The 14,653-nt window shown below is 43.6% G+C and overlaps 1 protein-coding gene across 2 annotated transcripts in view; it reads right to left on the minus strand.

Annotated features, from left to right (window-relative positions):
* KLHDC10 (kelch domain containing 10) overlaps positions 1–14,653 on the minus strand; it is a 96,221-nt gene extending 81,568 nt beyond the window's left edge. For both annotated transcript variants that reach the window (XM_063445472.1, XM_063445471.1), the window contains exon 1: positions 14,582–14,653. In XM_063445472.1, coding sequence (XP_063301542.1) covers positions 14,582–14,648 — 67 coding nt within the window. In that variant the 5' untranslated portion in view covers positions 14,649–14,653. The remainder of the gene's footprint in view (positions 1–14,581) is intronic.

Here is a 14,653-nt window from a genome sequence, read left to right on the forward strand (position 1 = left end):
GCCAGTGGAGTAATCACTAGGCTGTAATGTAAACACTGCATTTTCTCTGAAAATACAGTGTTTACAGCAAAAAGCCTGAGGGGAAGCGTTACATTCACCAGAATAACTACATTAAGCTGTACTTGTTCTGGTGACCATAGTGTCCCTTAAGATTATGATGGACTGCTTTGGAGCATAATATTGCAGTTTCTGAGAAATGTTTGCCACACATTTCATTGGACCAGAGGTCTTCAGAATGATATCTAAAAGTGACTAGCAGGTAACAAATATTCACAAAGATAGATAATTTTCAAAAAAAAACAAAAAAAACACCACATGAATGATAGTAGTACAATAGAATGTTCCTTTAAGTATGTATTAATTATAGAAAAAAATTGCAATTGTCAGCACAATAGAGAAAAAAACAAAAACAAAAAAACAAACCACAAAACACTGGGAAAGTACAAAAATGCCTCAATATCAAATAAAAAAAAAAACCAAACAAACAGTACACATATTTCCCAGAGAAAAGCAAATATTTTATGTAGAAATGCCGTAATGTACGTTCCTCAAATACACATTAGCATGTAGAAATCTAGACAAGTCCATATCTCATGCATCAGTCACTAGTGGTTGCTAACAAATACTAAAGACTCAATTTTTCGCCTTCTCAAAAATGTTCTGGGTGATTTCAGCTTTCAGACATCTGTGTGCTCTCAAGCTGTGTTTCACATAAACAGGTGAATGGCTATATAAACAAAGCAATGTCTCTAGAGAAATGTATTGCTTCTTTATTCCAAATCACTTACTGCATTACAACAGCCTCAGTAGGTTAGTTTGAAACACAAACTAAACATTTTACTGGATAACCAAGAGTAGCTGAAGCTAATTTTCACTGCTTGCCCAAGAGTACCTGCTGTCTGGTAAATATCAAAAAATATAATATCAATAAAATATCACTCGCTCTTCAGTTTATACTAAAGGGCACTCCATGACAACCTCATAATAGCCTTACTGTGTCAGGTGCCCTCTGTCTTCCAGTACGAGTTGGCCCTCACAGAAGTTTATACTTGCACATTATCATACTAACTCATACCAGGTTAGATGCTTTGACCCAATGAAGTATTTAGCCTTTGACGAAAATATACTGTACATGCCTAATTTTATACAGTTTATCTAAAAATAAATATTTTGCATGGTTATGGTTTCCTTTTGTTCTACTTCCTCCCTTCTAAAATACATCATCTTGCTGGTTCCTATACATGTCTACAGCTCGCTTTTTGTCCCTTCCTCCTTTCAATAATACAGTTGTACATGATGGCATAGTTCACATAAATAAAATGCTGAAAGAGATACTCTGAGCACCTTAGCCACAACAGATGCAGTGGTTATGGTGCAAATGTTAGGTGCCAACCCTGCAATTTGGGGAGCAAAAATAGAGTGCAAAGCCATAAACGGCGTAGCCCAACGCATGCAGTCTATCACTGTTGTCCAATGTCAGACAGCTTTAGGTGCATAATGTACAAGTGACCAATTAGAAGGACAGTGCTAGGAGTGCTGGACAGGCCAGGTTTTTAAGTACCGTATATACTCGAGTATAAGCCGAGTTTTTCAGCACATTTTTTGTGCTGAAAAACCCCAACTCTGCTTATACTCTAGTCAATTGTCTGTATTATGGCAATTTACATTGCCATAATACAGAGAAGGGGCTGTGTAGGAGGGGGGCTGGCAGAGAGCTCTAACTTACCTCTCCTGCAGCTCCTGTCAAGCTCCCTCCTCCTCCGCGCCGGTCCAGTCAGCTCCCAGTGTAAGTCTCGCGAGAGCCGCGGGGTCATAGTGCGGCCGCGAGACTTACACTGGGACTTACACTGGGAGCTGCACGGACCGGCGCGGAGGAGGAGGGAGCTGACAGGAGCTGCAGGAGAAGTAAGTAACAGCTCTCTGCCAGCCCCCCTCCTACACAGCCCATCCACTGGACCACCAGGGAGTGAGAGCCCCCCTCCCTGCCATGTAACAAGCAGGGAGGGGGGACGAAAAAAAATAAATAAAATAAAAAAGAATTAAATAAAATAAAAAAATTAAAATAATTTAAAAATAATAAAATTGCCCACCCCCCACCAAGGCTCTGCAACACACACTGCACTCCTACACACACACACTGCACTCATTATATACACACACTGTAAATAAATATTCAATTAATGTAATTTTTTTTAGGATCTAATTTTATTTAGAAATTTACCAGTAGCTGCTGCATTTCCCACCCTAGTCTTATACTCGAGTCAATAAGTTTTCCCAGTTTTTTGGGGTAAAATTAGGGGCCTCGGCTTATATTCAGGTCGGCTTATACTCGAGTATATACGGTAAGCCACTGGAGATTAGTTTGCCAAAGAATAAAAACAAAACAACTACCAAAAGAGTAATTGCACCATAAGCACTACAATAAGGTACAATAGTTAAGATACAACGTTCCCTGTAAATTAACATGGTGGACTCTGCTAAACTGTGTTACTTAGGCATAGATTATTTACAAGTTTCTTAGAAAGATGGATGAATACATAGTCCAGTAACAAATGAAATATGGTGCATGAAGAGCCCCTTTAATAAAAAACAAATATATATTATAACCGGACTCGACAAATCAAAGGTGCCAGGTAGCCACGGCGACTAGAAATTTCGCTCCAGCACCTGAGATTTGCCAGCTCTCTAGTTAGTGTGGCCCCTTTGACGGCCAGCCGCCCTAAAAGGAGCATTGTAGGCAGCGCGCGAGGGAGCAGTACTCTGCCTGTGGCTTGTCTCTGATCCCTTGCACTGTCTAATGATGCTGGGAGCCAGAATATGACATCACTCCGGAGTACTGCTCCCTAGCATGCAGGAATAGAGCAGCCCCACTGGACCCCAGGGAAAGACCCACTCAGCTCTCCCAAAAGGTAGGAAGGCTGAATGGGGTTCAATCAAAACAAAAATGTGAGTGTGTGAGCAAGCCTGTTAAGTGGGTGTGTGTATATATTAGGGATCGACTGATATTTTTTTTTTTTAGAACCGATACCAATAATCTGTGAACTATCAGGGCGATAGCTTACCGATATTCTGTACATTTACCATTTAAAAAAAAAAAAATTCGAAAAGGTAAATGCACAAAATATACATGCCATGTTTAGTGGATGCAGTGTGTTTAGACAGGGGAGCTGTGTTTGTGTGTAGGGGATGCAGTGTGTATTTGTGTAGTGTGTATATAATGAATGCAGAGTTTGTGTATTGTGTGTAAAGTGAATGCAGTGTGAATATACTAAATGCAAAGTGTGTGTAGTGTGCATTATATAAACACTACACAAACACTGCATTATATACAGTGTGTTTGTGTAGTGTGTTTATATAATGCAGTGTGTTTCTGTAGGCATGTAATTTTTTTTTTTTTTTTTTAAATTTAGTCCCCCCTCCCTGCTTCTTACCTGGCCAGGGAGGGGTGATATAGCAGTCCCTGGTTGTTCGGTGGCATGGAAAGTACAGAGGGGGCCCGCAGCAAGCACTTACTTACATTCCCAGCAGCTCCCATCAGCGGGATCCTAGATTTCAAACAAACTTGTAAAGCCCTGCATTAGAAGACAGCCCGCTGTAGTGGCAATAGTGCCCTTGTGCACTCCCAGAGTAAGCAGTCAAACCTTTTGAGAACTTACCATGGGTTCTGCTGGATATGTTACAGGCAAGTTGCAAGACCATTCTTAAAAACAGTTTTGACTTACTCTGGGAGGACGCCAGGGCACTCCTTGCACCATAACCACTACATTTGGCTATAGTAGTTATGGTATTTGGAGTGTTTCTTTAACCTTTTTTCGTTACAAAAGGTATATGTTTTGCACTTTTAAAAGTGTTTGGTATTAACGGTAAAAATCGTATTTGTGTATAAGATGACCCCTATTTTTGAGCCCTAAATTAAGAAATTCATATTTTAAACATCTATAGAACTGAAGTCCTCACCAGCCCCTGGCACCCCCTCACACTCGAGTAGGCTGCTTCCCGAAGTACAGCAACGCCCGGACACTGGTTCCCTGGACCACCGTCCTGCTGCAGGCAGCAACAATGCACTCTGCCCACAGTACCCTATGGGGGATGTCCGGACAACGCCTTTCCCTGCAGCGTCTATCTGTAGTCCAGAGCAGTGAGGCTTTACAGGAAAGGTTTAGGAAGGCTGTGCAAGTCACATGCAGGAAGGTGTGCCTAGGACTGCATAAACGAAGTGATTGAACTCGTAAATGGCAGAGAATTGAGCAGTGAGACTGCTAAAGTTGTTTTTGGAAAGAAACGTACCTTTCTCAAGACAGCTTAGTGAATGGGGAGTCACTGATTGGCTTTGAGCGTCAGCTGACTCATCTCAGCCAAACAACAGCACCCTTGCCCACAGTCAGATGCCGCAAGGGTGTAGTGTACATGGCCGCTGGAGGCAACTTGGGTATTAAGCCATTTGAGACCGGTTTAACCCCTTGGAGGTAAGAGTGCATCCAGGACCCTCCAGTTTTAGTGCCTGGAGTGTCCTTTTTACTCCTTAAAAAGGACATTGTAGGCACCCAGACCATGTCCTTTAACTCTGCAATAGTAATTATTTCAGTTATTAAAAAACTGCAATAATTACTATCCAGCGTCAACTCCTTCTCTAGTGGCAGTCTGGCACAATAGAATCCCTTTAATAGCACCGACAGGTGAAGTGAATAACATGTTTTATCATCACAATGGTGTCTGACATGGGGTGGGATATATTAGGCAGCAAGTGAACAGCCAGTTCTCTCATTTAAAAAAGGTGTTGGAAGCAGGAAAAATTGGCAAGCGAAAGGATCTGAATAACTTTGACAAGCGTCAAACTTGTGGGGTGTTTCCAGTACGCAGTGGTTTGTACCTAGCAAAAGTGGTGCAAGGAAGACCAACCAGTAAACTGGCGTCAAGGTTATGGACACCCAAAGCCAACTGAAGCATGTGGTGAGCGAAAGCTAGCCCATCTGTACTGGTCACAAAGAAGAGCTACTGAAATTGCTAAAAAAAAAAAAAAAAAAAAAAAAAAAAAAAAAAAGGTAATGCTGGACATGATAGAAAGGAGTCAGAACACACAGTGCATCGCAGCCGCAAGCCTGTTAGGTCGCATGATGGCCCGGGTCACCACTTTCCATGGTGATAGAAGTGTCAGAACTGGACCATGGAGCAATGCAAAAAGGTTGCCTGGTCTGATGAATCATGTTTAATTTTTTTATTTTTTTTTTGATCAGGTCAAGTGTGTATGTGTCATTTACATGGAGAAGAGATGGCAGCAGGAGGCACAAGTTGAAGGCAGGCCAGCAGAGACAGTGTTATGTTCTGGGCAATGTCCTGCTGGGAAACCTTGGGCCCTGGCATTCAGTGACACCCCTTCATGGCAATGGTGAGAGAAAAAAAAAAAAAAAAAAACACACCAATTTTACATACTGTAAATTCCCTTTCTTAGTATAGTGGCAGTACTGACAAGTGGGGATGTGCCTTCTATTATGGGCAAGAAGCTCCCCCTTATTTTTGAACATACCTGCCCATGTAGACAGTGTACCTTAGAGGAGACTCCAGTTATACAAAATAACCAAACAGACTAAATACTGCAAATTTAATTTAATCCATACAAAAAGGAGGGAAAGGCAGTACTGCCACTATGCTAAGAAAATAGGAATTTACGGTAAGTAAAATTACTATTGTTCCTTTCGTATAGTGGCAGTACTGACAAGTGGGATATAGCAAGATCCCTGTATAATAAATAAAATAAAATAATTTTTTATATATATATATATATATATATATATATATATATATATATATTATATATATTTTAAAAATAAATAAAAAAAAAAACCACACAAAAGGGTAAGAACTTAGAAGGCCACTGACTGGAGCACCTTTCTCCCAAATGCTGCTTCAGAGGATGTGAATATATCCAGCATATAATGCTTAATAAAAAAAAAAAAAGGTATGAAAGGAAGACCAAGTAGGTCTTCTGGTGAAGCCGCAGATCTTTCAGCCCAGGAAGTTGCCATAGCCCTTGGGGAATGGGCTTTCAATGGAAATCTAATTGGAACACCTCGGGTCTCATAAGCCAGTTTTAGGGTTTCCGTTAGCCACCTGGAAATAATAGGTCTGGAGGCATTTCTTCCTTTACCAAAGCCTTTAAAAGTAACAAGGAGATGATCAGAGGTCCTAAAGCATTGCGATCTCTGAAGATAGATTTCCAATGCTCTAACCTCTAGGAGATGTCACTTTCTTTCAAGATCGGATAAAAGGAGATTGGCAGAATAATAGGTTGGCTCATAGATTTACATGAAATAACCTTAGGTAAAAAGGAAGGTCTGGGGTGCAAGACCACTTTGTCTTGATGGAAGATCGTAAATTTAGAAGCCAAAGAAAGAGCCTGAAGTTCACCTATCCTTCTTGCTCAGGTGATGGCTACTAAGAATACCGCCTTGGTTGTCAGCAGTTTCAGGGAAACATCCTACAATGGTTCAAAAGGGAGGTTCACAAAAGGGCCTGAAGGACCAATGATAAATCCCAAGAGGGAAAAGGCGAAAGCTTAGGAGGACGTTTAAGACGTAAAGATTTAAAAATAAAAATCTGCGGATAAGCAAGTCGGAGGCAACATCACTGACAAGGAAGTGACTCAATGCACTTCCTAGGCCAACAAAAAATAAAAAAAATTCCCGCAAAAAAGACAATATATCAGGGATAGATATATGGCTTGGCAGAATCCAAACCATGCTGAGCATACCAGTTCCTGAACTTTATCCAAATTCTGAAATACATTTTAGAAGTTGATAAACGGACCGATGACAGCAGAACGTCACACAAACAGTCTGAAAGACCTTGCTCTCTGAGAATCAACCTTGCAGCAGCCATGCTGTCAGGTGGAACATTTCCAGGGTCTCCACTGGAAGAACATCATGTTCTATGACGTTGGCTGAAATTAGGAGAGAACATTGTGAAATTGTCATGTGTTCTATTTCAGAGAACTAGCTTTTGCTTGGCCATCTAATTTTTTTTTAACATTCCTTGGAATCAATGCTATTGGAGGGAAAACATAACCCATGTTGAAGTTCCAAGTGAGAGGCCATCTAGAAAGTCTGGGAAATCCTGTGCCTGGAGAGAAGCTAAGGTTGGGACTTTTTTGTTTCTCCTTGTGGCCATAAAGGTCGAAGTCCGGTAAGCCAAATCGGGTCACCAATTCTGAGAATATTTGGGGTGTAAGCCACCAGTCTGCCTGAGACCAATGACGTCTGCTGAGGTAGTCTGCGATGACGTTCAGAGATCCTCTGATATGGTTTGACGAGAGTGAGATTATCATGGATTGGGCCCAAGACAAGACAGGTAGGACAGGTCCTGAAGGGATTTTCACTTTTGTGACCCCAGTCGTGTGACTGGATCCTTACTGCCAGTTTGGCGATAACTGGACTGAAAAAGGTTTGCGCATTCCACACTGCCTTCATCTCTGAAGTTGGAAAATGTAGCGGAGTCCTGATATTCCACAGGTTAACTCCACTATAGATCCCAGTGAGGCTCAGGAACAGGCAGTAAAAACACCATGAAGCAGTAATTCCAGCAAATAAAGTAATCCACTAATATCCCCATAAAGATCCCAATGACTGGACGACACAGCATCAGGAGCAGAACTGATCTTTAATGACAGGGACTCTGCTTTTATGCATTGCTCCCCTGCAAGGGAGACGCCCAAAGGCAATTAGGCCTTAACCAATCATATAACAGTTACATCCCACATATTCCCTCCCCTCTGCTTGGGAGATAATTGAGTTGCTTACGGTATCTCCTCAATAATCTCCATTCTCCAAGCTGAAACTTATATATTTTTATACAATTTTATAACTTTATGATTTTATATCACACAGGAATAAAACATTTTATGAACCACACAACTTGGGGAAAAACATAAAAAATGTGTACAAATCGGTTCAGTGGTTCCCGAGATATTGAAAAAGTCTCTTTGGACCGACCGCACGCCTGTTTGCATGCCCAAAACATTTCCACAGATTCAGGCTGTGTGGTCGGTCTATTTCTGCCTTGAAAATTGACAAAGTCCCATCCGAAGGCGGCGTTCGAATAGTCGAATGCACTTCGACTTCTGTCGAAGTGTCGAAGTAGAACGGGGTTAAACTGCTGCGGTGTTCGTTAGTCGAGTGGTAATCTATTTCCCATGAAAAAGATGACAAAGTCCCATTCGAACGGGTGTTCGAATCTTCAGTCTCCAGCCGCGGTGTCGAAGGTAAAGGTTGCTTTTGTCTTTCCCCAATTTAGTGGTTCTCTTTTGGATAGGTGAAAAGTGGAATTCAGATCTTCCTGTTGCAAAGGTCTTATTTCTGCTTTTGCCCAACTCACTGCTGGAATTGCAGAAGTGAGAAGCCCCAGGACACTCATTGCTTGTCTGATTGAGCAGAATTCCTTTTGTAGATTTGAAACGGCCCTGCAAATCCTTCTTTGTTTTGACCTGGAAGAAAAAGGGAGAGGGACCTTGAATCTACCAGTAGTCCCAGGATTTCCAGACTCGAAGGAATCAACTGGGATTTTTTTGAAGTTTATCAGCCAACCATGATCTTGAGGTGTAACCTGAGGAGCTGTTCTGATTCTGCTTTTAAGAACCAATTATCCAGGTATGGAACTATTGAGATAGCTCTCAGGTGTAAGGCCGCTATAGGAGCCAGGATCTTTGTAAAGAGTGAGGGGCGGATGATGCAAGGCCAAAAGGAAGTGCCGTGAACTGAAAATGAATCTTCCGTCTTCCTGTTAAAATTGCAAAGCTTAGAAACTTCCGAGAAAACACAGACACTGGCAAATGGAGGTAGGTTCCAAAATAGCCTCTGTAGGATGTGAGTTACTGACAAGATATTTTCCATACGGAACCTCTGATACGGAATGCATGCGTTGACCTCCTTGAGGTCCAGGATAGGCCGGAGGGATCGGTCTGGTTTTTGCACCAAGAATAGGCGCGAGTAAACTCCTTGAAATGCCATGTTTCCATGTCTATAACATCCTTGCGTAAAAGGATTAGGGATTCTGCTACGAGTGCCTCTGATTTCGTTTTCCTTGATGGGTATTTTGAAAGCTGGAAAGATGGTTTTGGCATTGTAGCAAAGCTGATTCTTTATCCTTCTGAAATCGTTTTTAGAATCCAACAATTTGAAGTGGAGTCCTTCCATCTGTGAGCGAAGAACTGAAGATGCCCTCCCAACCTTTTGGCGTCAATATTTTCTCTTTTTGTCCTGCTTGTTGAGATCTTGTCCATTGTCTGCTGGTGTCACTGGTCTGAAGTTTTCAAAATTTCCCCTGGTAGCAAAAAGAACATTGTCCTCTGAACTGATACCTTTTATAGTTCTGAGGTAATGCTTTCTTGGTTTCAGACATCTGCCTAATTATGTCTTCCAGAGGGGTACCAAAAAAGCTTGTTTCTCTCGAAGGGCAGTTCACATAAAGCCGATTTAGAAGCTAAATCTGCAGTCCAAGTTCTGAGCCATAAGTCTCTTCTAGCCACAGAGGACAAACCCATGATACTGGCAGATAATCATAGCATCTCATCAGAGGCATCTGAAAGAAACTTGTTAGTTTCAGGAGGAACAATGGCTGAGTCGGGTCATGATCCTATTTTCCCATGAGAGATTCTTCTAGGGCTTGAAGCCACACACTCTGGGCTTTAAGTACTGCTGAACCCGCTATTCCGGCTCTGCATTGGTAGCCAGTGGCCTGGAATATCCTACTAGAAGTTTCAGCTCGCTTGTCCATGGGATCCTTTAACCGAGAAACCTCACCAATAGGTATCATGGTCTTCTTTGACAGTTGTGCTACCTGAATATCGACTTTAGGAAGGTCTTCACATTTTTCTTCAGGCTGAAGCTTGAAAAGACGTTTTAAGTGCTTAGAAATAAAAGCATGTCTTTCAGGATTTTTCCCACTCTCTTTGTAGGAGATCCATAATCCTAGGGTGCATAGGAAAGCCTTTTACCTTACCCTTGGTAGGCTCAGTTTCCTGAAGAACTGCTGATACTTTGATAAACTTTTTTAATTCTTCAGGTGGAAAACCTTCCTCCACACTTTAAGCCAGACTGGAAACCTCTGAAGGGGAAGACGATGGGCATTCATCTGATGTGAGTGCAGACAGGGATGGAGATCTCTCCTACATTTTGTTCATCTGTTTTCCTTGAAAAGCAGCAGGTCCGCTGTCTTTTTTTTTTTTTTTAATTCTTTATTTTTCTTGTGCATTGGATTACATAACAGAGGTACCTGTAGCGCCACGACAGCGATTACAGGCAGTTCAATGGCTTACATTGTCATGGCAGAAATAAACAGCACATTTTTTATAAGAAAAATAACAGACTGGGAACACTTTAAAGATTTTAAACATGCTATAAACAGGCTAGCTTCGTATGACTTTTACGGTGGGTCACGATGGGGGTTACAAGCTTGAGACAGTGAATATACAGTGGTTCTAGCGTGTTTAGTAGTTTAGTAGTTTACTCATAGCTTCAGTAAGATAAGACTTATGATAGTGCTAAATAATAACAATGAACATTCTGGCCAGGCTTGATTAGTTTAAAGTCGCTTATGTTGTGGCAGAAGCCGGCACAATATATGTGTATGATATATGCATCACTGAATAGGCAGGCATGTCCCCCTCTACCCCATTTTCTGATTTTCCAAGACAGCACCCACATGGGAGATAATCAAATGAGGGACAGAAAAGAAGAGAAACCAAAAAAAAGAGAAAAAAGCAATACATATGCTGAACACAGTCCTACCCCACATACTGTGACATAGGAGGTACAGAGAATAGGCATAGACAGCATATTTGGGCAGGATGATATAATCTTAGCCGGTAGAGACCGCCATACAGTGCCGTAATCCCCCCTTTTCTCGTTTTACGGCGGTGGTTGCCATTGCAGTGTGTACGTTCGCCTTCCTCCTGAGCTGCATTTCGTTCCGTCTGCTGGGTATGAGATGCCGGTTTAGATGTTGAAGGGGGACTCAGCTCTGTACCTTGGGCTCCGGCTCTCTCACTCTTTGAGGGTAGGTGGCTAGGTGCTTGGCGCCGGTAGCAGTGTTTGTTGCGCCGCCTTGTGCCGTGCGGCTCCCCTCTTCATCCGTCTGCCACTGATGGTAGGCGCCTGTTTGGGGCCCCGTGGTGTTTGCTCTCTGCTGGTTCCTTCGCTTGTCTTGTCAGCGGGGATCATCAGCTTGTTTTGGGCTCTGTGAGTCAGCGCTTTGCCTCGCGGTCTCCGCCATCTTAGATTCAGTCGTCGGGCCCACGCAGCAGCCCAGCTAGATACGGCCTCCAGGTTTGGCCGCGCCGGTGCTGCCCGCAGGTTCATGCTGTGCAGGGGGAGCTGTGTGGGCCGCTTCTGAGCCTCACTGCCTGGTTTGGCGCCAGCATCCTTGGATCCAGGCGGCCCTGCTGCTGCTGCTCCCGGGATGGTCGGGGTATGCGGGGGTGGGGACCGGGATCACCCCCCCGGTCCATAGGGGGGGGAACGGGGCCACGGCTCCACGGGTCTGGCTCCTGTCTGAGCACCGATGGGCAGGATAGCGGGGCAGCGGCCGTCTGCCCCACTCACCGCCGGAGTAGGCCTCGTTGGTGCCAGTGAGGATTCTTCCCCCAGGGGACTGAAACCGTTTGGGCCAGCCTCACCCTGGGTCCGGTACTCTCCACCCGATGTGTTTCACCGATTTTTGTCAGTTTTTTGTGCCCAAAGTAAACTGATGGTTTGTTTTTTCGTTAGAAATTCCAGGAGCTGGTCTGACATGCGACCATCTCGCTCGGCGGCCTGGCCCCGCCCCCCCGCTGTCTTTTTTAACAGTATCTTTAAAAGACTTGAAGGTCTGATAGATTTTACTGAAATCAGCACAGGAATGAGGACATTTAATATTGCTTGGATTTTTCCAGCAATTCTGTCGAGCACTGGTTACAGGTTTTTTTACAGCAACCGTCAGGCAGAGGAACTGCACATTCCAAGCAACACAAGTGCTTTGATTTGTTTGTGGCCTTTTTCTGGGATAGTAGCTGACATCTTTTCTTTTTCAGCTCTATCTGGAGAAGTAGGGCTGGACGTATCTATAAAGAAACAAAAACGAAGTTTCAGAAAGCATGCAATAAGCGAAAGGCGTTCAAGGGAGTTTTAAATTAAAATCTCACCTCAAACACCTCACAACTGTTTAGGAGGGCTGGTGACACAGAGGATCTGTACTGGACACCCACCCTTGGGGTCAGACAGGTTGTGCACAGCATTTATGGCCAAAGAATTTTAAATTTGGCACCAAAATACCTAAACCACCATTTTGTGCATTAGCAGTAGCGCGATTCGGTGTTCAGTGGAACACAATACCTCCCGGGCATGCGTTCCACTGCTGTGCGCATGCGTGAGCATTACCAGTGGGAGGTCCACCCGGGACTTCCCAAGAAGAGGCCACATAAGACTGCTTCCGGTCACGTTCCTTAACGCAACTTACGGAAGTAGATTTGCCGCTCAGCTCCTGCCCTGGGAGCTATTGGGCACTCACCTCCCCGATCAGCAGCCTGTGCTGACCGCACCACTCTCTGCCTGGTCCTTTGGAGGAGCTGTCCATTCCGTTGCTGGGACAAGAAGAACTGGAGTCTCATTAGGTACAGGGTTTATATGGGCAGCAGGTGGGGCATGGCAGGTATGTTCAAAAATAAGGGGGAGCTGGTCCATTATAGAAAGCACATCCCCACTTGTCAGTGCTGCCACTATTCGAGAGGAAAATACTGGTGATTTTTTAGATTGTATCTAAATATGAACTTTTCAGACACATAATTTGTAGATGGCAGCTTAACTTTAAGAGAGCTTGGGGCAAACAGTTATACTGAACAAAAAAGGGAAAAAGATAAAAAAAACACACTACTATCTATATATCCAAGTGGGTCCAGCACTCACTCTCACGGTCTTGTATTTGCCTGGGTGCCTTCTTCATTCAAAATATATCATCCAGGAAAGTGCACTCACAGGACTCAAATAATGAATCTTCAAACTTTTATTGTGCAATACAAAAACCATGGACATTGTTAGTGATGCTTAACTCATATGGTCCTATTTTTATTTTTTTTTAGCAAGGACAATTAAAAATTTCAAGAACTGTTGCAACAGTAACAAGAATTGACATATGTATAGAAGATGAGTACCTGGAAAGCAGTACCACAGTGTAACAAAATGTAATGATCATAATTACGATTTTAAAGATGGTTACATTAGAGAGAGATAAAAAGAACAGAACTACAAAATAACAGTACAGTAGAATCTGTACCTACAAGACAAGAGGGGGAGAGAGAGAGAGGGGGAGAGAGAGAGAGAGAGAGGGGGAGAGAGAGAGAGAGAGAGGGGAGAGAGAGAGAGAGAGAGGGGGAGAGAGAGAGAGAGAGAGGGGGAGAGAGAGAGAGAGAGAGAGAGGGGGAGAGAGAGAGAGAGAGAGAGAGGGGGAGAGAGAGAGAGAGAGAGAGAGGGGGAGAGAGAGAGAGAGAGAGAGAGGGGGAGAGAGAGAGAGAGAGAGAGAGGGGGAGAGAGAGAGAGAGAGAGAGAGGGGGAGAGAGAGAGAGAGAGAGAGAGGGGGAGAGAGAGAGAGAGAGAGAGAGAGAGAGAGAGAGAGAGAGAGAGAGAGAGAGAGAGAGAGAGAGAGAGAGAGAGAGAGAGAGAGAGAGAGAGAGAGAGAGAGAGAGAGAGAGAGAGAGAGAGAGGATTTCTCTTATTTCAAGTAATTCATTGGGTATTGAGTTAATGTCCATCAAAGTGGTTCTCATTTTTCTCAGTTTCACAAGTTCTACGGTTGGTGCCTACCGTGCATTAAACTGACCGTTCCCAACGTCAATAATCCATGTTAATCCCCAAAATACAAAAATGTAAGATAAAAACAAAACAAACAAAAAAAAACAATGTTAACGGAAACCTTGAGAAACCTCTAAAAGGACAACACTTAAGAGGTGACTAGGTTAACTGCAGCATCAGTACAAACATATCTGCAGTTAAGTGTTCAAGTCATGCAGTGGATATCGAATAGACCTGCCTGTTCCATTAGGGGTTATTATAGCAGACTATTCATACTGCCCAATCTATCCAATAACAGGTACACAGCACTTACAACTACTGTTATATGATACAAAGTGCAAAAACTACCAGAAGGGAATTAAAAAATAAAATGAAATGTAGGGAGCCTGCCCTTCAACCACTCTCCAAACACAGCTGAAACCTTGTATCAATATGTTACAAAACATGCTCCATAGGGTCCCTTTAACCCCTTACAGTATACCTTCACCCTGAGCACTCGGTGTATGGGGTACGAGCACTCGGTGTATGGGGTACCCGCCCTCCCCCCCCCGGCTCACAGGATGATACAATATTAATACAATATCCCCCACCTCCACCTCCCCCACCTCCACCTGTGTCTGACACCCCAGCCAGCTGCCATAGCCCCACATAGCCCATGGGGTCTGCCCCATCCCCTCACTGCCCCATACAGGTACAGGACCAGGCGCTATGTATATTCCCTGCTCGGTCATTTTCTCAATCTTTAACTCTCACTCCCATCACTCTCTCACCTGAAGCTCTCCCACTCAGCTTCACGAATCGAACCAACTGCTCCCCTCCGCCGGCTTCCGCCGCCATGACAG

Source organism: Pelobates fuscus, chromosome 3 (genome assembly GCF_036172605.1).
Source record: "Pelobates fuscus isolate aPelFus1 chromosome 3, aPelFus1.pri, whole genome shotgun sequence".
NCBI classification, from domain to species: domain Eukaryota; kingdom Metazoa; phylum Chordata; class Amphibia; order Anura; family Pelobatidae; genus Pelobates; species Pelobates fuscus.